The following is a 25,060-nucleotide window of genomic DNA, read 5'->3' as shown; positions in this document are numbered from 1 at the left end:
ATGACTTGAATTTTAAAATTTATTTTGTCAAATCTACAACAAACGACTCTGGTATCTTTACGATTTGAAAGTTCAACGGTGAAAACTCAACCTAAAAAAGGACTTTACAAACTTGATAAGAGTTTGAAGAATGAAGAGAACCAGAGTGAAGAGGATCCAAAACTTTGAGTAGAGCAAAAGGTGGGAAAGACTACAATAAATCTCCAAAATCAATTTCTACAAAATTATTCCAATGACCCAAAGTTATCGATTTAATTTTCTTGTAACTACATAACACAATAAACAGATCTACTTCTTCTGATAGAATAAACACATAACCTAAGAGAAAAGATATATCCTCGACATCAATCTCATTGGTATTCATTAACACTATGGACATCTTACAAAAAAGCTTCCAAACACCTGCATAAATCCCAACAACTGCGTTCTTTGCAAAGCTGAAAACGAAAGTATTGATCATCTTTTCGTAAACTGCTATACAACTAAAGATCTATGGAAAAAACTTCAATCCCAACACTGGAGGGAACCTCATCAGAGACAATTCTAAATCCATTTGTCAACAATTAAGTTTACTTAAACAGACAAATAGAAAGATTACATGGTGGAGTGGCTCTAATTCTCTGGACAATTTGGTCAGAAAGAAACAATCGTATTTTCAGAGGTAAAGAAAAAAGTTTAACCGACCTTTGGGAACATCATATCACCAACTTCATCGGCTTATGGTCCAACAAAAACAAAATGTTCGAAGACTATAGCCCAAGCACGATCACTTTAAATTTTAGTGCATTACTCGAATAACTTCTGTATTCTGAGGCCTATCTCTAGCCTCTTGGAACAACAATGTCACTCTATGCATATGAATTTTGATGTGTTACGTTCTATCTGCATTAATACATATCTGTTTCCATCTCAAAAAAAATAATAATAATAATAGTAATTGGTATTCTCCATCTTGGATACCCACAAAAAGACAAATTCATACTGCAATTATTTGTATTTCAACTCCAAACTAAACAAGTCTAAAATAAATCCTTCGAGAACAGCAAAAAGAATACTATTCAACTACGCACTCATTTGAAAACTCATTGCATTGGCTGGCACAAGTTTGAGCACTTGGATCTGATCTCCACTTGAATCACACTTAGTAAGAAGGCTAAAAGGATCTCATTTTCTTTACATCTCTAATTAATGGAAGGCATGCAAAAGCAATTAAGAAGAATAATAAAAAGGGGTTTGTTTAATTAATTAAATAGGTCATAAGGTTATTGCATGTTTTGTTGCTTCTTCATAATCTTTGAACTGATCTCTTCCTCCACTTTGTCTCTTCCTTCTAAATCTTCTGTAATATATGTACTGAAGAATTATCTATTGGGGTTGTGAGTTAAAGCTTTTCTTTCTCAAATCACTTTAACAAATAACAATAACAATAATAAGAACAAATCACTTGAAATCCTTTATTATAGCTAAAAGTTATGAGATTCCAAAGAAAACATAGCATTTGCCACTTATGAAATTTAGGGCTTCAAAATGATCACTACATACTTTCACAAAACACTTTTAACTTTGGAGTTTTTGCAAAAACAATTACTCTAAAAATCAAAACACATGATTAGAAGGAAAAGTTTGCTTTTGGTCAGCCAAGAATGCTTTGAACGAACACTACTCTCCCCTCAAAAGTTTACTCTTAGTCAATTAAAAGCACTTTTGAAAATTTAAAAAATAAATAATATATATATATATATATATATATATAGTTCGAGTTAATTAAGCACTAAATATTAACATTAATGAAAATGTAGAGATAGAAGTAGAAAAGGATACAAATAAGTCAAGGAGGACACAAACAACAGCATCAAGCAGCCATGGCATGTTCGCTTTGATGTTCTCCCATTCTGTACTTCTCACTACAATGCTGCAATTTATTTTTTCTTTTCATTTTTCTTTTTTAGAATACAAACAAACGTACGTCTTTTAATGTCTATTCAAGAATGATTTTAAAATTGTTAAAATTACATTTGTCATGTTTAAGATCATGTTTAATCTCTCAAATATGTTTTTCAAACTAAAACTAGTTTTGGATTAATGAAAAACAGTTTCTTTCTCCATGATCTATACCCTTTTTAGAACCACTTCCTAAACACGTCGTTTATTAGTCAAAGTAACATCAAGATTGAGATCAAGAGCACGAACCTTGCTACATAAGTGGCATTAGCAATCAAGGCAAACACAAACATGAGAGGATTCAGCCCCTGTTCACAAATCAAAACACAACCCCTATTATTGTATTACATACTTAAACACAAGTAATTTAACTAAAAGATATATATTCTCACCTCCACACTTCCTCTTTTGATCTGGCCAAACAAAATGAATAAATTAGAGTAATATAATAACAATAAAACCACTATGAGTTTTGAAACTTGAATACCCACATTTAACCAAATTTGAGGGAGTCGACCACCCATGTAAATGGCAGCCATGAGCCAACCCAACAATTGGCCAAAACCACTATGACTTGAATGTTCCTGCAAACACCATTATATATATTATTAAACCAAACTATCATAATTATTTTCATTCTACTAATTATTCCATGTTTATCTTGTTTTTGATAAATTAAATTCATGAATATATAATGATCATAATGATCATTCATATGCTTACTTGTAAAAGTTTCCTTCCACTAAATCCATCTGAGAAGCCCTTACTTTGGAATGGCAAGTTTGCTGATGCTGCTAAAAATGTTCCATAACCAACCTAAAATAACATACCAAAAGATATCTCTAATTATTTAAATTTACCCATGTTAATTATTATTTCCATGAATCAAAAGTTTTGACAATTAATGTAATTTAGCAAATTCAAACAATATACCATGGAATAATGATCTTAAGTTTTACTATTTACCTATAACTATGTGTGTTTGAATATTTAGATTATGTATAGGTTTGGTCTTCGGCTAGATTATGTATAACTTGAGTTTTTGCTATGTATATATATATATATCGATCAATATCAAAGTGGTCTCTAAATCATATTGAATCATTCATTCTACAAGACCACTGTATCTCTTAAGAATTAATTCTCACTTCTAACAACCTAAGTATCACTTGACCTACAAAATTTTACTACTTGAGTTAAATTTTGGAAGAAAAGTATAATGTTTGAGTTAATTTTATGATGAGTTAAATAGAAGTATAATTATATCACCACAAAGAAACTAATTAATTGATTATTATTAATTATTAAATTGGACAATTATAATGGATAGTAATTTTTAGAATAATTTTTAAGTATACATCAATGTTTTTAAAAAATTGCAAATATAACAAAGTCTATCGATGATAGAATAGACTTTTATGATTTATAGACCAATATTTACTATATGGTCTATCAGTAAAAAACGGATAGATTTTGACAAATTTTGCTATATTTGCAATTTTTTTAAAATGTTGATATATATTTAATTATTCTAAATAAAATTTCTATATTTGCAACTATGCCAATATTAAAAATAAATAAATAAAGTTCAACTACTATTATTTTTTCATAAATTTCAGGTTTATTTTTTACTATTTTTTAATATTGTAAATCATTGTATTCACTTTCCTTTCTTGCTTCTCTACTTTGCAATTTATTTTTCTCGTTTTCATATTATTAATTTCTTCATATTATTATTTTTTCATATTCTCACTTCTTTTTAATGCGATTTCTTCGTTTTCATTCCTAAATTTCTTCATTCTTCTTCATCTCTCGTCTTAGTTTTTTTCTTTTTGGTACAAGATCTAAATGATATCAATATCTAAATTATCAGTTGGCTCTCATCGGTTAAATTTGGTACAAAATCGTTTAAATTGGATACAAAATCGTTTAGATTTGGTAAAAGATCGTTTTTAATCATTTTTTCATCGTGTATTATCTAGAGGTTTTTTTTTTTTAATTTTGGGTTTGTGGGGCTTTTTCTCCTTAAAAGTTGGTGTTGTTTTATTTTTTTTAAAAAAATCCCTAAAAAACTAATTAATTTTGAGAAGAGAAAAAAAAAAAGAAAAGAAAAGAAATGGGGAATGAAGGGAAAGAGAGAAATAACCGATCGAGGAATGGGGCGAGGCTGGGTGACAGCGGAATGGGAGAAGACGGCGGCTGTGTCAGATTCCTCATCGGAAGATGAGCTGTCATTACCGAGAGCGGAGGGCCCACTTTTCGGCAGGCGTAGAAACGCTCGAAACGGCGGCGTGTCGCTTCCGGCCAAGGATCGAGCTGACGTGTAGTAGAATTCCCGGCGAGGAGTTGGCTTCGGCGAAGCTTTCGGAATTGGAATTCCCGCATACCCAACCCCTTTGTTCCCTTTCAACGGCGTTTTCTCCTCTTCCACCTTTTAGTATCACAACATCCAACATTAGTCCTCAAATCGAAACCAAACCTAAACTTATTACATTTTTATTATCTTTACAAAATTACATTATTATAAAAAGTATAGAGACAAAAATTAATACTATATAAAGAGATAAGAATCTTAGATTAAATCAATAGAACAGAAAGTGAAAAGGACAAGCACTCAAAAAGTTTTCTGGAATTAAATAAAATAAGAAAAGCATGTAATATTAATTAAACAAAAAGCTCAAAACGATACCGTTTGATCAGATTTGCTCTTGCGGTCGATGCACCATTTAGTGACGTAATCATAGTAAACACTTTGCAATACCAAAACTATCGTATTCACCGTGTAAAGCTGCACACATTAATACATAATTAATTACGTCACAAATACAAATAAAGAAAATGACTTTAAAAAAATAGGCTTAATTTTAAAAACTTAGAAATGGAATGAAAATCATTTTTAATTATCATAAAAGAGAAGGAATAAAATAGGGGGGGAAAAAGAATGAAAAAATTATTTATAATTAAAATAGATTTTGAAAAAATTAATAGAAAAATGGATTCCATAGTTATCTTAAGAACCCCACCCATTAATAAATTAATGAAAAAGGTAAAGGCTCCCATTCTCTATAAATTAAACAAAAAGGGCAAAATGCCAATTAAATAAATAACTTAAAAATAAAAGTAAAAGTGGGAAACTCTCTCTCATTGTTATCTTTCGTTAATTTAATATTTAAAAACACCAAAAGGAAAAAAGTGAAAACAAGATCTGTCTCTTTTAATATTAAAAGTCTTGCAAATCTCAAAATCTCAATTATTTCAGTGATTTTTCTTGTAGATTATCAATTTCTATCACAGTATATATGTAATAGATATTAGAGATTTTGATATATCGTTGTTCTATTTAAAAATAGCTTCTATTATAATCCTCTAAAAGTCATTCAATAGAAAAAAATTCAAAGTAATTCAAGTAAAATGAAACATGTGATTTCGATCTTACACTTGATAAATATCAAATATTATGTTATCAAAATGAGTTTAGTGTACTATATCATAGGTGGAGGAAAATTTTCACTTATTTGTAAAATATGAAAAAGCAAAAAACTAAAGACAATGGTAATTATAATTATATTCTTGAACTTTTAAATTTAAAGATTGAATTATCAATGTTAAAATAGACCATCATCAAAATTAAAAATTGTAACAATTGTATAAATTGAAAGAGATTGAATCTTAATTTTTTAGATTAAATTTCAATGATAGTTGTAAGTTTAAAAAATATATTTTAACATTTTTACAAGTTTAGGAATTTATTTGTTACTATTAAAAGAACTCCCGATTATGATAATTATAGAAAATTTATTAGAGGGGTTGAAATGTGAGTATTTTAGTGGAAAACTTATTCGAGGCTAATAACGAGATAATAAATTTCTTTTATTATTAATAAACTAAATAGGGATTGGTTTTTTACCCAATTCTTTCAAATTATTCCAGATGTATGTCGAACATTCCTAAAATATATAATCGTAACTATCATACTATTTTAGGAGTGATAATCAGACTAAGAAAACCTGTCTTAATTTTCCTTTTCTTCTGGTTCAATCTTAGCAGTGGAAACCAAACTACACTAAACTCAAGAGGATTACTACTTAACTAAACCAAACAAAATGAAAACGAGAGGGGTGTTGTTCTTTTTTCAACACAGAGAGAGAGAGAGAGAGAGAGAGAAGGAAAAAGGAGTACTCACCAGTGCTGTGTAGAGCTGTGTGGGAAGCTGAAATGAAAAGACAAAAAAGTATAAGTGGAAAATAAAGAAAATACATGAGGCACGGTTGAAAATTGAAAGCAAAGTCGCAAAAAATGAGTGGTGGGTTTGATAGAGCCATGGAAGAGGCAGCATTTTCATGGACCACAAACCGAGTCGGACGGACCCAAGTCACTCACCGTGGCAGGTTCCAGAAGGCACCCCACAAGGTTAAACACATCACTGCCAGACAAAAGATAAATTATAACCAAAACGACGGGGTAATATATATATATATATATATATATATATATATATATATATATATATATATATATAGGAGAAGCAAAACGAGGGCGTAAAGACGAGTACCCGGCGACCCAAGTGAGGAGGAAGAGGAGAGAAACGCCATGGCTGGATTTGGTACGGAAATTGGTAACGATTTGAGGGATCTCAGCAAGTCCCCAACATAATAAACTTACGAGGCCGAAACCGAACGACGTGTCGTCTCTTAGATTGCAAAGACAATCCTTGAAGTACGTTTCCACCCATCCCACGCATCGTTTCTGCTCCTTCACACAATACCAACCCTCCATTCTCTCTTTCTCTCTCTCTCTCTCTCTCTCTCTCTCTCTCTTTATTTCTTAGAGCTTTCAACAATAAAACAAACCTTCCTGACTTCCTTCTTCTTTTTAAAGCTATCTTCTTCATTTTTAAATGAAATAAATAAATACTTTTTGGAATTTTATTTATTTGTTTTTATATTTAGTTTATTTATGAAATGCTCATTTTTATTTTTCTTTTCCCCAATATTTCACTTTCTAAAACTTTGGATATATCCTTATTTGAATGGATTTAAACCTCAATTTAATTATATTTTTTTTTTCTATATCAACTAAAATATTATAAATGACAAAAGGAATATATAAAATTTCATATTTTAGGAACGGATATCGAAAAAAGTCTATTAACGAGACTATCAAAATTTATTATCGATAAAATCTGAAATTTTACTGTATTTTATAACTTTTTTGGTTTATTGTGTTATACTTGAAAATAATCCTAGTAATAATAATTTGAGTTAATACATTTACAATAACTATCTCGTATAATTAAAATTCATTTATTTGAATATATATATTATATGTATTGAGATGTTGAGAATCTCATGTTGGAAAGACCTACACTCAATATAAGACAGATGAGTTACTCATTATATTATCAGTTGATTATGAGATGAAACTTCATACTATCAAACAATAATATTCTCTGTAAAATGAAGTAACATTTTTCGTTTTAAAGTGGAAGAAAGTGAGAGTGGAATTGTAATTTGTAAAGTTGCGAGATTTCTCAATGTTAGAGGTTAATAAACCATACAATTTTTAGTACAATACTTAAGGTTAAGAGAAAAAAAAACCGCATACTTTATGATTACTAGTACATACTCGATATGAATTGAGCTAGACTCTTTTGGATAATAAATTAATAAATAGTAAAAAATCATTTATTTTATTTTTGAATCTTTTCAAAAAGTTTGGATAAGTTTGAACATTTCATTCCATTTATAATCTCACATATGTTGGCCAACAGTTGAATACAGTATTGAGTGATAAACTATTGGTGTGGTGGAAAAATAAAAACCATTTTTTTTAAACTTTAGAAAACAATTTAAAGATTACAAATTATGAAACTAAATTCAACCTTGAAATTAAATGTATAATATCTTTTATTAATAAAGAAAGAAATATGCTTTTATGTTATATATTCATTAATTATTGTGTTTGTAATTTTGTGTTCTCATCACAATAATCATTACTAAAACGAAATTTTGTAATTTGCACTCAAAAATGAAAACTTTCTAATTAATTAGCAAAAAGAGAAAAAAAAAAAGGAAAGAAAAGTAATAATTAAAGAAAGAAAAAGAAAAATAGATGAACAATAACATTCAAATTATTCAAAGTTGGTGGATATTCTGAATTTTGTAATGTACTTTCTGAGGCAATTTTATTTGTCCATTAAGTTGGATATTCGATTTTAGTTGGATATTCCTAAATTTTTTTTTATTTATTATGGAATCCTTTTAAAAAATAGAAAAAAAAATCGAATATTTGATTTCAATTGAATATTTCTAACATTTACCGTAAATATTTTTTTCAAATGTTCTATTTTTAACAATTTTTCTATAATAAAATTTATTCTAAATAATTAGGATCATTGCACTATGATTATAACGTACCATATAATTCTACTATTTTATAACCCCTCTTTATTATATTTTCTAATCTTTGTTACATTACTTATTATTTTTATTCGTTTTTTCTCGATCTCGTAATACTATTTATTATTTTTTAATTAGTTTAATATAATATGTACTTTAAAGATAGATTATTAAAATTTAAAATTAAAATAATTTATATTATAAATATAGATAAACCTATAGACCATAATACTTATCAATCTAATAAGGTTTCAAACAAATAATTTTAATTTTGGAATAGTAATTAATTTTTTTAAGAGTTTCTTACTTTTTTTTAAAAAAAAAAAAAAAGGAAATTGGGAGGATATTATGATGTGGGAATTCTCTTCAATAAAATTTGAAACCTTTTTGCATTGTTTTGTTGATAAGAGTGAAATAAATGCTCAAAATTGCATCATTATTCAATTTTCTCTTTCCTCTTTTCAAGGTTTATTTTCTTTTGTGTTGTCAATGTATTTTATTTCAATGCTCATCATGTTGTCATTTTGTACTTTGGGTTACTTTTTTTTTTGGTACAATTTTGCCATTATGTTCATACTGATTCTTTTCTTTCAAAAAGGTGAAAAAGAACAGGAGACATTATGAAATTCTGGATCCTCTTTAATGTTGGGGTAATTTAGACAATTTGGATGTTTATTGCGAGGTTCATTTGAGAAAGACGAGTGATCGGTTCTATATTATTTCGATGGTAAACTCTCGTGTTTTTTTTTTATTATTGGATCCTCAACAAGTCCTATGATTCCTATCTTACGAAGAGAAACTTTTCTATACTCGAAATTAGAAAAATCGTCGAATATGATCTTTAAGTGTTTTCACCTTTTACATTTGACATTTTTTGATGAACTCGTTAGAATAGTTTTTCTTGATTCTTCCCAATTGGAATCAATCCCAAGAGTTAAATAAAAAATTTACTTCCGTTTTCATCAATTCAAACAAACAATTTTTTAGGGTTATTTCTTATTAGATTTCTTTTATTTGTGCAATTCATGATCCTCCCAATAGTTGTTTGTCCAAAACATACTCATAATTGAACATGTGTGATCGATTAATTAATTGAGTATATTTAGGGTTTAGCTGCACCTCGAGAAGTGTAATTACTTATTAAAATATGAAAAGAAAGATTAATTAGGTACAATACTTACAACGTTGTGATTGTAAGCAAAAAGGTAGGTAGACATTAATTGCCATCTTTTTGGCACATACGTGAAAGAACATTTTTAAAATCCTATTAAAAGCTTAACGATAGTTGATCTGATCTGGTTGAAGATTCGATTTTTCATTTTGATAATTTTGCATCTCTCTTTTCTTGAAGGGTAGAGTTTCAATTTTCTCATCTCACAATTACTGTATTAAAATACAAAAGAAAAATATTCATTTTAAGTTTTCATTTTTTTTTTGGACTTTTTTTCACTTTAAATTTAAATGAACTAAAATTGAAAATACAGATACTAAAATAAATATTTTTAAAATATTGAATAAAAAAATAGAGATAGACGGTAGAAATATATTTAAACCTAAAATATATCTATCAAAGAAGTTAACTACAGTTTAAATTTTGATTTAGTAAAAATACAATTTTAATCATTAAGAGGGCATTTTTTATCACAGAAGTGATTATTATAATCCTAGTTATTATAGTTTGATTATAATAGTTTGTGTATGGGTCGTAGATTATTTCAGTTTAGATCATAAAAGTACGTCTTTGAAATGTAAACTATGTTAGATTGACAAGAAAATAGTAAAACATCGAAGTAAAAAAGATTTTGAATAGTGTTTACTTTTAAGTAATTGGAAACTTTTAAATAGTATTTACCGTAACAAAAAAGATTTATTATAATATAACTCTTTCCTCTAAACATTCCTTAAAATTTGTGGTAAATTTTAGTTTAGTCCTTTTAATTAAAGCAAAGTTTGATCATGTGGGGAAAAGTTGATACAACTAATGTAAGGTGCATTATTATTATTGGGCATGTATCATAGATATTATTACTGATATTGTATGTATATCAATTACATATGAACTTGTAGTGTATCACAAATATACCTATGTTATTTTGATATATACTTCATATAAAATACTATCAATAATGCTAGTTAGTTAGTCATATATATAATCAATATGATAGGTATATCATTGTTAAGTCGGTAATGTATAGAAATGACAAAGATATAAACATCTTGAACATGAATTGAAATATATCGAGATGACATAGGTTTATGTATGTTTATTAATGACGACATGTTCTTAGACACATACCATTGAATTCGAGTATTTTGCACACAATAATTTTGAACTTCACTAACTATAAAAGAGGAAAAAAAGGATGTGTAATAGACTTAATTGCTCTTGTGTATTCATTAAAGAAAATGGTGAAGTATATAAAGGTCAAATTTCTTCTATTGCAATAATGTATCAACATCATTGAGAAACTCAATATAAATTGATATATAAATATATATACTGAAAGGTAAATCAATATTGTATCGAACATGTTATGAACTAACCTATGTATCATTTTTTTTTCTAACAATTATTCCATAGGGTACCTTTTTCTTTATTTGATAAGTTGTTTATGTGTTAGTTTCAAGAAACTTCCAAACAATAATAAGGGATGAATAAAGTGAGAAGACAGATGATGAGTTAGATATGTTTCATATTTTATATGACTGAACTTAGCCATGGTTTTGGTGCAGATTCAAAGAGGCCATGCATCTCATATATACTATCACACTCAAATGCATTGTTCTATCACTTTTTTTCCCGAGGGAACCATATCTAGAATTTTGATTTACTATATGTTTGATTATAAATTTGGTTATTCAATGTTAGAAAATAGTAAGCTTGGTCTAATTTTTTATTTTTAATAGTTATGTGTTGGATGGTTTATAGTAGTGCATGATTGGTCTTAAAGTATATTGAATACATGAAGGTTTATAGAGAAGTGGAAACAAACTCAGAATCAAAGTACATTGGTCCATCAACCTCCTGGGTATCATCCCAATTACAAATTTATAGCTAGTCGTATCCACCGAAAGATTCAGTATAGGCCAAGGGGGAGTCCCCTCAACCTTATCGTCTTTACATAATATATATAAAGAAAACTATTTAATTTTTTAATATTTATTATTATCTTAATGGTTACTCTAATTGTCAGTCCCCTTTCCTTCCAATCTATGTTCAAATCTTACCTATGTAGTTTATTTTTCTTTTAGCCTCACCTCTACTTCGTTTATATCAATATTTGTAGGAGGATATTTGAAGTCAATGACTATGTAAGACTATAATAACCATATCTTACTATAATAAATATTATTTAAAAGTCCTCAATTAACTATAATAAATACTTTCTCGAAATCCCTATTTATTATATATGGTATTTTACTATTTGCAGTAAATTTTAACATTTAACATTTTCATCATTGTTGAAAGACTTCGATGGAGCTATACAATTGAATAAAAAATAGAAACTCGTTAGTCATATGGCTAAGTCGTGAATCTCGCTTTCTTTAAGATGTTTTGTTGCTCTGTTTGGTATGCAAACAATTTTGGAGTTACCCACTCATTTTTAGGATAAAATAGTATTTGTTCGTTGATAGGAGCTGCACCGAAATCGTATTGAGAACCAACACACTCTAATGGATACTTGCTCGAAATTAAAAAAGAAAAACAACAGAATGAAGTAAAGACGGAGTACTAAATAGTTTTTGTTTTTTGGTTCGATAATCTCAAATGAGAAATGAAGTGTGATGTACATAGTAGAGGAAACGTAACTTTAGTAACAGAGATCAACGCTTTGAAAGCATCTTATAATTATACATTAACAAGTTAAAATAGTTCTCTTCTACTATTATATATATATATCCAACTTAATCCTCAACAAGTTTAGAAATAAGTTCATCAAATTACCCCATTGACCTCTCAAACTCTTAATAATACTAATATGCCAAATCCACACTCCAAAAACAACAAATATATATATATATATATATATATATATATATATATATATATATATATATATATATAGAGAGAGAGAGAGAGAGAGAGAGAGAGAGAGAGAGAGAGAGAGGTGATGAAGAGAGAAAAAGAAAAGAAAAAGGGGGGGAACGTTATCTAGTTGCCGCATCCGACTATGGGTTGGAATTGAGATTATGGATAAGCATCAAACTAAAAGCCTAAAAGCTGGCATGTCTGCCACGTGTTCTCTTTCGTGGAGAACCGTCGCCGTTTCCTCCTCCTTCTTCCTCACGCAAACATTCGTGTCTTCTTCTTTTCCCCTCTTCTTTTTTACAAAACAAAAAATCTTCCCTTCACTCAATTTAAATTGACAATTTTTCCTAAATATTTTATCAATTTTTTATTATGATTAAAAAAATAAAATGAGTTTATTCTTAGAAATACCGGAAGAAAAAAAAAAAAATTGATTTTGAACTCTGTAATTGTCCTAACCCATACTCTGAGTATGAAAGATAAGGCCACGTTCCTTGACACGTCATCTACTCATTGTGTCCAGAATGCAAATCTCTGATAGCCACCTCATCACCTCATCTTTTTGTCGGCTAATCCTTTTAATTTCGCATTAAAAAGAAAATTTTGAAATTTATTTAGTCTATTTATATTTGGAGAAAATTCAACTTTAGCAAATGAGATGACAACAACACAAGGGGTGGTCTTTTCTGTAACTTTTTTCTAAATTCTTCTTACTTAGTTCATTTATTCAACTTAAATTTTGATATATGTGTACAATTGTCTTTTTTTTCTTTTTTCTTCAAATTAATACTACGTTTTTCTTTTAACGTTTTAAATTGTTTAAGCAAAATTAAATTGAGAAGTGTGTGCCAAAGAAAGAACACAATCCCACGTGGGAGTTCCCCCATTTTAGGGTTGGGTTTGCGGAATATGTTGAACTTTCAAAGCCCAGCCCATATTGTTGGCCCAATAACAACCTTCAACCTTTCTATTCGGACAAAATGAGTCTAATAGAGAGTGAATTGTTGGCCCAATAGCATTATTTTAGAGAAGTTAGAGAGTGAATTGCTCCTACTTTGCCAAGTATACTACATAACCATTATCATTATGCGCACACAACATTACATAACTATGGTATATATATATATATATACACACAATTACAACCCACACAGCATCACATCAATCTTCATCCTATATAACAGTACTATATTGCACAACCAGAAAAACGTCGTTACACGTTCTTCAAAAATATATAAATTTGGACACAACAGTAACGAGGACTCGTATATGTGTGTATATGTATATATATAAGAGTTGGTAATTAAACTCAAGGTTTATATATAACAAATAAACATAAAAACTAGATTGATGCATGGGTGATGTCTGTTGCTTAAGTTTTCTTTATCCCCAGGCCCAGAAGGTCTATGATTATCACTTGCATCCTTACACTTACTATTCTTTTATTCTCACTTTTTTCCTTTGTCTATCGCTTGATGAAGTACATACATTTTAGTACTGTTTATTTTTATTGTTTTCATAAGCTAGCTAGCCTCTATAGTAGTAGAACAATTTTGATTAGGGATGTTTAAGTACTAAAACACCATTTAAGATGCATAGCAGAACCATTTTGATAGACAAATGATCTGGACCTGATCTAGCTCTTTTAGGTGGGATAAAGTGTTATTTGAAAATGTGTATATAGTTATATTCTTGATGAAAATATTTCAAATAAGATAATACAACCCAGATAAAGTCAAATCCTACAATAAAAGGTGCAAAGTTTTCTAGACATTAATCAACTATTTTTTCAAAATTAAATGTGAGAGCGACTTTTATTCAATGATTTTTGTCATACCATTTCTTTTTCTAAATTTGTTTTCGTGTTTTTAATTGTGCATGACTCCCCCCGGTTCATTGATAAATATTTCTATTTATTGTGTGAACATAGAATTTTGAATTTACATGCTTTAATTCATATATACTCAAACGTCCTTTTTTGGTGTAACAATTGTGAGAATGAGAATCTCATCTTTAAGATAAGAGCCCATATCGATTAGCGCTAAACTAACCTTGACATAAATTTGGTTAAATATGCCCTTGGAAACCAAAATTTTGATATAAGATAAAATAAATAGGATCAACCATAGACGTTTAATAAGGCGACTCTTAAAATGGAGAACGCGTTTTATGTTTTTCACTTTAGGGCTATTTCCCAGAAATTTCCCTTGTTTTTGACCTATCATCATTTTGGTCTAAGACTATTTTGTTGTGAAATATTTTTCTTTTCTATTTTTTCTTAGACAAAAATAAAAGTGTTGCCTAAGAAAATTGAAAAAAAAATGCGTAAATAAATAGAATGAAATTTGTTCTTCCATAAATGGAAAAATAAAAATCTAACATAAAATACCAAATGTTAGGCAATGTTACTAACAATTGGACGGGCAAACACAAATAAAAAATATACATAAAGATTGGCAATTCAGTTCAGTGCAATATCATCTACATCTAAAGAAATTGTTTGCTTTCAGCTAAGAAACTTCACTCTATATAAATAGTTTATCAATTACTAAAAAAACACTTGTTTAACGGATTTGACTCACCTATAACTTCCTCTTCAGTTTCAACTTAAGCTTCCTCTAAGTATAAACTTCCTCTACTTTCACACAATAATATATGCTTCTCCAAAATTTGCATGGGATTCCCCAAATACAACGTACCTAAGGTTCCCTTTCTCACCTTCGTACTCATTAGGTAAAGAGGCTGAGTCAAAGTTGACTCACAGTTCATACTTATTAGGTAATTTTGAACGAGCTAAGCCCAATATTTGGACCCCAAAACAATTGGGCCCAATTGCATGTAAAATAAGCCACTATGGGTCATTACCTCTTCATTTTGGGGAAGATTAGAAAAAACTCGAGGCTTTAAAACTTTTAAACATTAAAACTTTAGAGCTTTAATAACCAGATTAAATTTCTCATGAAATCTCGTGTTGATTTGTGTTATCTACTTTTAACAAATGTTCTTAAAAACAAAACCAAAATTTAAAGATGTTAGCTTGTAAATTGTATACTTTCTTGGATATTGGTATTTCATTGATTAATAATAAAATATTACAACCCTATATATACCCAAATTAGAAGACACTAGAGGAAGAATATATAAGAATAATGTTTCTAAAAAAAATACTCTAATTATGTCGATAAAAGAAAAAAGTTTTTTAAAAACTTATAATTTGTCTTTGAAATTTAACTAAAAAATAAACAATTCCACTCAAGAACACATGCAACTATGCTAAGAAATCAAGAGAAAATCCGGTAAATTTTAGAAACCTAAAAAAATTAAAGACAACTAAACAAGTAAGAAAGTGCAAGAAAACGTCAAAATAAGCTTAACTCTTTTTTCTTTTTAATACTAATCGATATTAAAATAAAGTAATAGCACTCCAATCGTGCTACAACTTCGAACATCCATCTCAATAATTGACCTAGACTACACACACAGAAAAGGAACGTTCACCACATTATCAAGACATCAAATTGAGCTTAACTCCTCCGACAACTAATATGACGTTTCATATGAAATATCAGATACTCGATCTTTCGTCTCCTCAACAATCCATATACTAAAAAGAAATGGCAAGAGAATAAACAAAATTTAGGTAAACTAAAAACAAAAAATCAAAATAGTCATTTATGAAATGGGTGAGTAATTACTAATTTGATATCAACGTTTCATTTTCTAACATAAATGCAAAAACCATGAAAATAATAGTAAACATTAATTTAATTTCATTTAACTTTTTTTTTTTAATTTCTTGATTTTTTTTTCCCATTTAGATAATTAAATTTTATTACCAAAAAATGTTTCTTCTTCTTCTTCTTCTTCTTCTTCTTCTTCTTCTTCTTCTTCTTCCCCAATCTCCCATCTGTTCTTCACCCAAAGCTTTTTCTTATTCAAAGCCAAAGCCAAAGGCACACGCCACACGCCACACGCCACGAACACTGTACCCTCAGCTCCAATTCCTACCCAATCTTCCACGTTTTTCCCTTCTTCCATTAAAAATTGTGGATTACCCAACAATGGTTTCCGACTCGGAGCTCATCGGCCGGCTCCGAGACTTTCTTCGCAATTCCGACCTCAATACCACCACTACTGCTATCGTCCGCCGTAAGCTCGAGGAAGACTTCGGCATTGATTTGTCTGATAAGAAGCGGTTTATTAGGGAACAGGTCGACTTGTTTCTCCAGACTGAACATGAGAAAGCCGTGGAAGAAGGTTATGGCCATTGCGAGGAAGTCGAACAGGAAGATGGAGATGAAAATTTGAAGATGGAAACGGAGGATGGAGATAGTGAAGACGGAGATAACGACGATGAAGACGATGAAAAGGGTAAAACGAGGTGAGTCTGATTGATTTTAATTTCTTGATTGTCAATATTTTTGGATTTCTGTTCAGTCTTCGGTTTTAAATTTTTCTAATGTGTAGTTTCGCTTTCTGGAGTAATCTTTGTCCATATATGGTGCAAATAGAAGTGAATTGATTCGTTTTCATACTGAAAATAGTGGCAAGTTTGTATTTTGCATATTCGTTTTTGTAATTTCTAACTAAGATCGAATCATTGTAAATTGTAGTTTCTTTTGGGGATTGCATTGGTTCGTTCTTTATTTTAGTTGTTAGATTTTTTTTTAGTTATTTTTTTCTGATGACGAAATCAGTGTTCTTTGTTACTCGAAGGTTGACGTAAGGGGAAAATCTTCTATTGAAGTTTGTCTGGGTTTTATATGACGGGCATAATGCTAATTTTCTGTTAAAGTCCTCTAATTTTTTTCTGAAAGTCTGATATGTTATGTAGATTTATGAAAAGAAGTATTGTGGCTACAAGCTAGCTTATTTTTCCATTGTAAAATAATGCAAATATGTTTCTAAACCTGGATTGATGACCTCCATATGCCCAACTATTTGTGAATGGTATGGGAGACAATCGACCACCATAAGAATCAAACTATAACCATTTAGACTTCAACAATCCCTCATTGAAATGTTTTCTTGCATTTTGTGGATAAATGGTGGTGGAAGAAGTCTGGCTGATGCAAGAGATTACTTAGCATGAAGTTCGACTGTACACTATAGGTAAATAAACCAGCTCTGGCCTTCAATCCCGCTGATAAACCTTTGTCAGAAATATTACCAAAGAAGGTTATCGATGTTGGAATAGATTTGGAGGGGATATTATTCATTGGTAGAGAGTTGTTTAGTTTGGGAAGTGAAGGGCAATTGCGTAGTTATGGGAAGTTGTTATTTTAGTTATGGTAGTTGGATAGTTATAAGAAGTTGTGCCTTGTTTTGGGTATAATAACCTTGCAAGGGAAGGTGAAAACTAGTACGGATTTATCTTGGAACTAGAATGCTGAGCTAAGACCTCTTGAACAACGAAAGATGGGAGAATGTTAGGCTTTTTGAATGTCTAGCTAGGTTATAGCTCTCTTATATGCAATTACAACTACAAGTATTCTTCTTAAGTCGTATCAAAGAGTTGCTGTTTCTTATGCCTATGTTGGGAACAATTTTCGTTATTTTCTTTCATTAATTAGATTGTAGAACTTTTCGGAGACTTTGTTTCAAAAGTTTGAATGGCATGGCTAAAAACAATGTTTTGAGTCTGCTTTGTGGCCATGGTCTAAAAGGGAGAGAAAAAGTTTATGGATTAATGCTGTCAAATCTGTGGTGTGGGCATTTGTTTGAAGGGGATCACCTACTTTTAAGTACCATAGAACTTCATGGGTGGTCTTCTCATAAACTTTGTATAATATTCAATTTGAAGTAGTGTATCTCCTATTTGTGGTTTTTCTTGTTGTATGCCCATATATTCTTGCTTTTTTTCAATGAAAATCAAGTTCTTTTCGTTAAAAAAATGTATTCATTTTGAACTTATTTATTGCTGGGCTTTTCTTTTCGTTCTTTTTCTTTTTTCTTTTTTGTAATTCTGTCATCAGATGGTGTTTTTAGCTTTAGCTTCTATTTTCTTGGTTTGTGAGTTTTATTTTCATTCTAAAGGTAGTTTCAGGTTGCAACGTTTCATATATTAGTGAAAAGTTCGTATTTTTTTGAACGAGAAAGAAAAGACACTTGAAATTTCGATTTGAGTCTTTGATGAATGAGTTATTGTTCTTTGTAATGCAGTTCTGACAAGGCGAAGAAAAGAGGGGGTGGTTTTAGCAAGTTATGTAGCCTTTCACCACAACTGCAGGAATTTATTGGAGCAACCGAAATGGCAAGGACTGAGGTACATCTAGAAAGTAAAATTTGACCCTTTTTTCCAATCTTCTTAATGTACCATATAAGGTAATTTGTTGTCTTTTTTCCGTTCCTTCTAATGCAAATATTGTTATCTTTTGTAAAGGTTGTTAAACAACTGTGGAACCACATTAGAGAGAACAATTTGCAAGACCCCAGTAATAGAAGAAATATTCTCTGTGATGAACCGTTAAAAGCACTCTTTGGTGTCAATTCCATCAACATGTTTCAAATGAATAAAGCTCTATCAAAGCATATTTGGCCTTTGGAATCAAATGATGGTGTGTTTTTATAGCTTTAATTCTGTGGTTAATATTTAATATTATGCTACTGTTTTCTAAGATGTTTGGACTTACCATTACTCTTAATTGTTAACTAAAGCAATTTCTTTTAGCTAATTTTTAATGTTAGTCCGGCTTCAATGGAACCTTAGTGCTATTGAAATATTGACTGTTGTATTTTATTTTCTTCAATTTAATCCTAATAGGTACAAGGACACTTGTGCTTTAATTGGATACTCTTGATTTAGAGGGATTTTAAATCATGATGGATTTCATTGAAACTTGTTGTTTGTCATCATTAGGAAGAAAATGATTTGGATTCTTAGGTGATTTCAAATTTTGTTTTACATAATATTTTTCTCGACTAAAATGCAGATTTTGCAGGATTTCATAGAAGTTAGACATTAATTACTTAGAAAGTCTTTGTTACGTCTTAATTTTCTATTAATAATTTATAGTTAAGAGCCCATATTAGTAAACTTCTTACCTTTTTTTCTAGTCGCTATCAAAACTCAACTTTGCAACTACCTTCATTTCAAATCTTTCTCATTCCAAATAAATTTTTTAAATCAAACAAGATTTAAAATCGTTTCTTGAACTTATTTGGTTCCAAACAGAGGAAAGTTATTGAATTTTGTTTTTTAATATATATTTTTTTCTTTCCTGGATACAGTTATTCCAGCCAAATCAAGTCAGAAAGAAAAGCAACAAAAGGAGAAGCAGCCAAAGGAGAAGCCACAAAAGAAGCGACAGAAGCAAGGGAAAGAAGAAGGTAGACAGCAAAAATAGTTACCTTTATTTTAATTTTATTACTGTATTATGTTCATGGTAAGAAACCCCTATTAGAGTACTATAGCAAAGTACCCAAAACACTATACAACTGCATCTCAATAACAATAGTAATGTTTGTAGGATGAAATATGAGTTGTTCAAATGATGTATACCAAGAGGCGCATGTAGGAGTACTACAGCAAAGTACCCAAAAATAAGACTTGAAAAATCATTATACAACTGCATCTCAATTAGAATAACAATATATTTGTAGGATAAAATTTGAATTGTTCAGATGAAATATTTCAAGAGGCACCTAAAGTTTAATCACCTTGGATCTCTCTTTGCTTACCTTTCTAGATTCATCTGTTTCTTTCTGATCCATTAATGCATAATAATTTAGCAGTTAGCACAGCTTTTCATCCCATGGTCAATAGCTACCAAATCCTAGATTTTACCCCAGTGAGTGGGGGTGATCATAAATTGGTTGGCATCGGTGTTGGGCTCAAACTAGCAAAGACCACTGACATGCCAGTTTTGGTTGATCTTGTAGTGGTAGTCGATTTCAACCGACCAACCGACCAACCGACCATACTGGTGGTTCCTTCTCCAAAATGCATTTAGTTAATGTGTCTAAGATTTGCCATTTTGGAGCTAGGAAGGTAGAGAAGAAGGGACATACTGGAAAAGTTTTCATCATTTTTCAAACTTTCGACTTTCCTTCTGGACAATCTGCAGTTGCTTGTTCTGCGGGATTTGTATGAAACCCGAAATTTAATCCCAGGTTTCATAATCCCAACAATTGGTGATATATCTACTTACCTTACTCCAACTGAAAAAAAAAAGGAAATTGAGCAATTACAGCTTTTAACCAAAACATTGGAGTCCATTACTTTTAGTTTTTGACCTAAAAAACGAAGTTCTTTGTTTTCAGTGCACCATCTATATAAACGAATAAGTACTGCTGAGATGCTTTCTATTTACCACATTTTTCTAGATAAAATGAAATGAGCCATTCAATTTGATAAAAATAAATTGAGCCTAGATGACATGGGAAAAGATAGTATCGTTGCCCCACTTAATTGCTTTAGAATGAATTAGAAAGGAGTAAATCTTTAAATTACACTTTTCCAGTTTCAGCTAACTGAAGGTTTCGACTGATGTCTAATAAACCTTCTTCTTTCCAGATTCAGATGACTCTGCAAGAGAGGATAAGCGGCAAAAGAAAGGGAAATCTGGTTTTCTTGCTCCTCTTCCACTTTCGGATGCTCTGGTTGCATTTCTGGGTACTGGAGAGGATGCATTGCCTCGCTCTGATGTAGTGAAAAGAATGTGGGATTACATTAAGCAAAATAACCTTCAGGTAGTTGGCCATAAAGAATGTAATATATTTTCATTGCTTCTTGACTGTTACATTCTTTTATCATGCATTATCGCTCCAAATCAATGCGATTTATTACATTAATGATTGTTCTTAGCTAGCCATAGTTTTCATGGTATTTAGTTATATTTTCCATCTTCTGTGTAACAAGGTAACTTTCAAGAGTGCTAGACTCTCCCAAATTCCCAACTAAGGAAATCCCACAAAATTCTTCACCTCATAACTTTCAACCCACCCCCACTATTTATAACTAAAAGCCCTAACAAACTTACTGTCTAATTACTAATATGTCCTTCTAATAACCGTGCTACTTTTTACTAATAATCCTTCTAATTTCATAACTAGGGGTCTTACAGCGTGGAATCTCTTCTTTTCCTTGTGTTTGAGTATGCTTGAACTTTTAGAAACGTAGCTTGTTATAATTGAATATGTTAAAAGTTTTGTTTTGGACTTCCATTACTAAAGGTTTATTATTGTTTTAATTTTTCTTGTCCATTTTCAAGTTTGCATCAGTGGTATATTAGTAAATAGCTAGTAAATTTGTTTGGGCTTTTAGTTATAAAAGGAGAGGAATGAGTTTGGGAGAGGTGTGAAGAATTTGAGTAGTAATTTCCATTAGGCGGTGCTTGTGGAGGCTTCATTCTATTGTCATTGAAGACTACTAAGTATTATTAGATAACATGGATTTCATCTTAAAACCAATTACTATGAGAGACTCATTTTTCTTATAAACATTACGAGGTCCCTTGATTTTTCCAAAAAATGGTGCCTCTTTTGGTTCATTATTCTTGAACTGGATTCCTATTTTTGCTTTTGGATCGAATACCCGTCTGGGCTTTGTGGGCTCTGATACCACATTAGATAATATGAAACATGTTGGGGTGTGCGAGGTTTTATGGTTTCTGTGTGGCAAGTGGAATAGTAGGGTGTTGAGGGGAGTTGAGAGGGATCGTAGGGAGCTTTGGTTTTCTGTTTGTTTTTCTGTTTTTATTTTGGGCTTCGATTTCAAAAACCTTTTGTAATTTTTCTATAGATGTAATTTCACGTAGTTGGAGTCCCTTCCCGTAATGGGAGGCCCTCCCTTTTTATGAGCCTGGTTTTTTGGTATGCTTGTATATAATTCCATTCTTTTTCAATAAGAGTCATTGTTTCCACAAAAAAATTTGAAATTTCTCTTAGACCACGTGGGATCACATAATTACCTCTAATCATTTTCTGATACTGTTGGAAATTGGGAGTTTGAAATGAGGACCTATGCCTTTTAGATTTGAAAATTTCTAGTCGTATGACCACTTTTTTTTGTAGCAGAATGGGAAAAGTGGTGGAGGCAATATGAGGGTTGACGTGGTTTTGTTATTATGCAAAGTAGCAAAGGTGAAAACTAAATCCAACCTTTGTTGGTGGAACAAGGAACTTTTCAGAAACATTCATCCTCAAATGGTTGATTTATCAAATTCCATTGATGATTTATCAAACTACAAGATGGATTGCGAGGAAATCTATGAAGAAACTAAAGCATACAAGAACGGTTCGTGAATATGTGAAGGAACTTAGTTCCTTGATGTTGGATATTCACCATATGTCTGAACAATTTAACTTCATTTTAGGGTTGCATTTGTGTTCACAAGTCGAGATTAGAACACAGGGATCCTATGACTTACTTAACCTCTTGTCTTTGTCAATATGGTTCTTAGGCTTAAGCTCACCCTTCTTGTCTTTAAAACTTTCTACCCTCCTTTTTCTTTGTTTGATGAAGAAGAGGTATTAGTCTCTAAGTTGGGTATCAACAGTGGCAAAGACTGAAGAAGTCCTTGGCTCCCTTCCCTCCCTTCTGACGTCGGATCGTGCCCACAGAAATGAAGTTAAGCATCTTGTCCCCAAACATACGGTGAATATCCAACATCGAGGAATTTTTGCTTACTTTACCTGTGTGGCCTACGGAGTCCTCCCCTTAGTTCAACCTTTCTCAAATCCAATCCTTTACTTGGATGTCGCACTGGATTTTCAACAACCCACAAAGATTGAATCTATCAAGACACGCCTTTCTTTTTTATGGGAGTTTGTACCTTGTCCTTTCATAAAAATCTAAAACGTGCTAGTGATAATATCCTCTCCCTTTCTACTCAAGAATATCAAATGAAGGTTGGAAGTGAGTGCCCTGGACAACCCCTGAGGTCATCACCGTAGGTAATACTTTTGAGGAATATTTTCTTATTTGAACACGATCTCTGTGGTTCTTAAGTAGATCAGAGTCTTCAGATTAACAGCCTGTTAAGTATTTCGTTGCATCAGATGATGTGGGAGTAGGTGGGGAAACCAGCTTTCATAGAAGAAAATGAAAGAATATGAGAAGGGCCTCCATAACAAGAAGCACGCAAGAAACTAAACTGACTTATGGTGATTTTGCGAAGTATTAGAGCTGAAATCATGAATTCAATTCCATCTGTTTCCTCCCATATTAGTAGTCCGCTTGTTGGGGTTTGTACATTAAGTTTAATATGAGAACCCACATGTTGGGGATAATGTTGAAGATATTCACATATAGTGAAATGATTAGATTTACTCTACAATCATTCCAGCTTGGATTTGGTGCTGATTTATTGGCAATCCTATCTCATTTCTTCCTTGTGTTTTTTGGATTCCACTTGTTGAGAAGATAGCCACAATCCTCGGAAGATAGAGAATGCCTCGTTTTACTTAAAAGGATAGGCATGCCTTTTATATTAAGTGGAATTTGCCCCCACTACCATTTCCCCTTTTAGGTTGTCTTGCACGCCAGTCATCATGTCAGTTCAATCTATTGAACTAGTTTGTAAGCTCTGAGTACAAATTCTTCACAATGGAATTTTGGTTATACTTTTGATGAGAACTATGGATATTCACTGGTATACTAAGAATATAATTTGTTGACGGCATATTGGTGGACTCTGAAACTTGATGAAGTTCAAGATGTGCGTATGTCTTATTTTAACTGATATATTCCATAACCGAAAAAGTATTGAGAAATGAACATTCTTACTACCTGGGTCATTTAACACAGAAGTTTTTAAGCTTGAATGAATATACAAGAAAGTGTTCATAATGAACATTGAAAAATTGTGTTACTTTGATGATTTAACAACTGAAATGTTTCTTATTTGTTCTTGAAGGACCCTTCTGACAAAAGGAGAATAATTTGTGACGAGAGGCTAAAAGAACTCTTCGATGTCGATTCCTTTAATGGGTTCACTGTTTCGAAACTCCTGGCCACGCATTTTATAAAGATGAAACAGTAAGTTTCTCCTACACGTTGTCTTTGTTGATGCAAGAGAATCTAGAATTTTGCTTGAGATAGTTTTAGTGGTCTCTTCTTTGTGTGTTATTCTCTGGAATTCACCAACAAGGCAATGGAAAATCTGTTTTTATTGACCTTGTGTTATCTCTTCTCTTTGGTGGTTGGTCTGTTGCAAAATCTTTCAGAATTAATTGGACTAACCTTATCAATTCTTCTATACTTCCCTTAGCTTTCAAGGTAGCTGCTTAAGTTACGTTCTTAAAAAAAGAACCAAAAGAAGAAGAAAAAAAATGTCCCTCTTATTTGACTAACTACATTTTGTGTTGTAATTATCACTATTTTGCTTTGTTTTTGTTTTGTTCACTGCTTACCAAACTAAGCAGTTCCTTCCCTCATTCTTCTCTCCCCAAAACTTCTATGAAAGATTCTTCATTGAAGAATGTTGTTAACGCCTGAGAGATTAAAAATTGTGGGGAAGAAACTGATTAGGGGTGACTTTCATTTCATGTGGAAAAGGATAACAATATCCTTCTCTTATCGAGTTTTTTTTGTTTTTTCCCTTTCCTCGTCTTCATCATACGTGTTTGAATTGATTTCTTAAGTGTTTATAAGTGCAAAAATATGTTTATAAACACGTAAAAGGTCAATCCATGCATACCGTTCCTTTTTGCTAATCATAGTACGAAGTATGTAATGATGGGAGGTTGA

At 31.0% G+C, this 25,060-nt stretch overlaps 2 protein-coding genes and 1 long non-coding RNA gene across 4 annotated transcripts; 2 read left to right on the top strand and 1 right to left on the bottom strand.

The window, feature by feature from the left end:
- Positions 1-919: 919 nt before the first annotated feature.
- On the bottom strand, positions 920-6,810 carry LOC103497459 (probable vacuolar amino acid transporter YPQ1). Its single transcript, XM_051079355.1, has 11 exons — positions 6,494-6,810; positions 6,322-6,364; positions 6,125-6,151; positions 4,631-4,729; positions 4,088-4,372; positions 2,665-2,757; positions 2,433-2,525; positions 2,334-2,354; positions 2,191-2,249; positions 1,822-1,912; positions 920-1,365 (listed from the first exon to the last, which is right to left on the bottom strand). The coding sequence occupies exons 1-11, from the start codon at positions 6,715-6,717 to the stop codon at positions 1,255-1,257; spliced, it is 1,146 nt and encodes a 381-aa protein (XP_050935312.1). The 5' UTR covers positions 6,718-6,810; the 3' UTR covers positions 920-1,254.
- A 9,408-nt stretch (positions 6,811-16,218) lies between these two features.
- Positions 16,219-24,571, top strand: LOC103497460 (upstream activation factor subunit UAF30-like). Of its 2 annotated transcripts, XM_051079354.1 has the most exons (7): positions 16,219-16,750; positions 18,532-18,634; positions 18,752-18,926; positions 19,600-19,698; positions 20,885-21,060; positions 22,387-22,606; positions 24,228-24,496. In XM_051079354.1, the coding sequence occupies exons 1-7, from the start codon at positions 16,431-16,433 to the stop codon at positions 24,236-24,238; spliced, it is 1,104 nt and encodes a 367-aa protein (XP_050935311.1). In that variant the 5' UTR covers positions 16,219-16,430; the 3' UTR covers positions 24,239-24,496. The 2 variants fall into 2 exon arrangements, with proteins under 2 accessions (XP_050935311.1, XP_008457882.1); XM_008459660.3 differs by lacking the exon at positions 22,387-22,606 and having other exon boundaries at positions 24,228-24,571.
- LOC127143995 (uncharacterized) lies at positions 22,617-23,993 on the top strand. Its single transcript, XR_007815490.1, has 2 exons — positions 22,617-23,265; positions 23,371-23,993. It is a non-coding gene; the product is annotated as an uncharacterized LOC127143995 (long non-coding RNA).
- Positions 24,572-25,060: the final 489 nt, after the last annotated feature.

Source organism: Cucumis melo, chromosome 11 (assembly GCF_025177605.1).
Source record: "Cucumis melo cultivar AY chromosome 11, USDA_Cmelo_AY_1.0, whole genome shotgun sequence".
Classification (NCBI taxonomy): domain Eukaryota; kingdom Viridiplantae; phylum Streptophyta; class Magnoliopsida; order Cucurbitales; family Cucurbitaceae; genus Cucumis; species Cucumis melo.
Note: the sequence above shows the minus strand (reverse complement) of the source record. Positions and strands in the feature narration are given on the sequence as shown.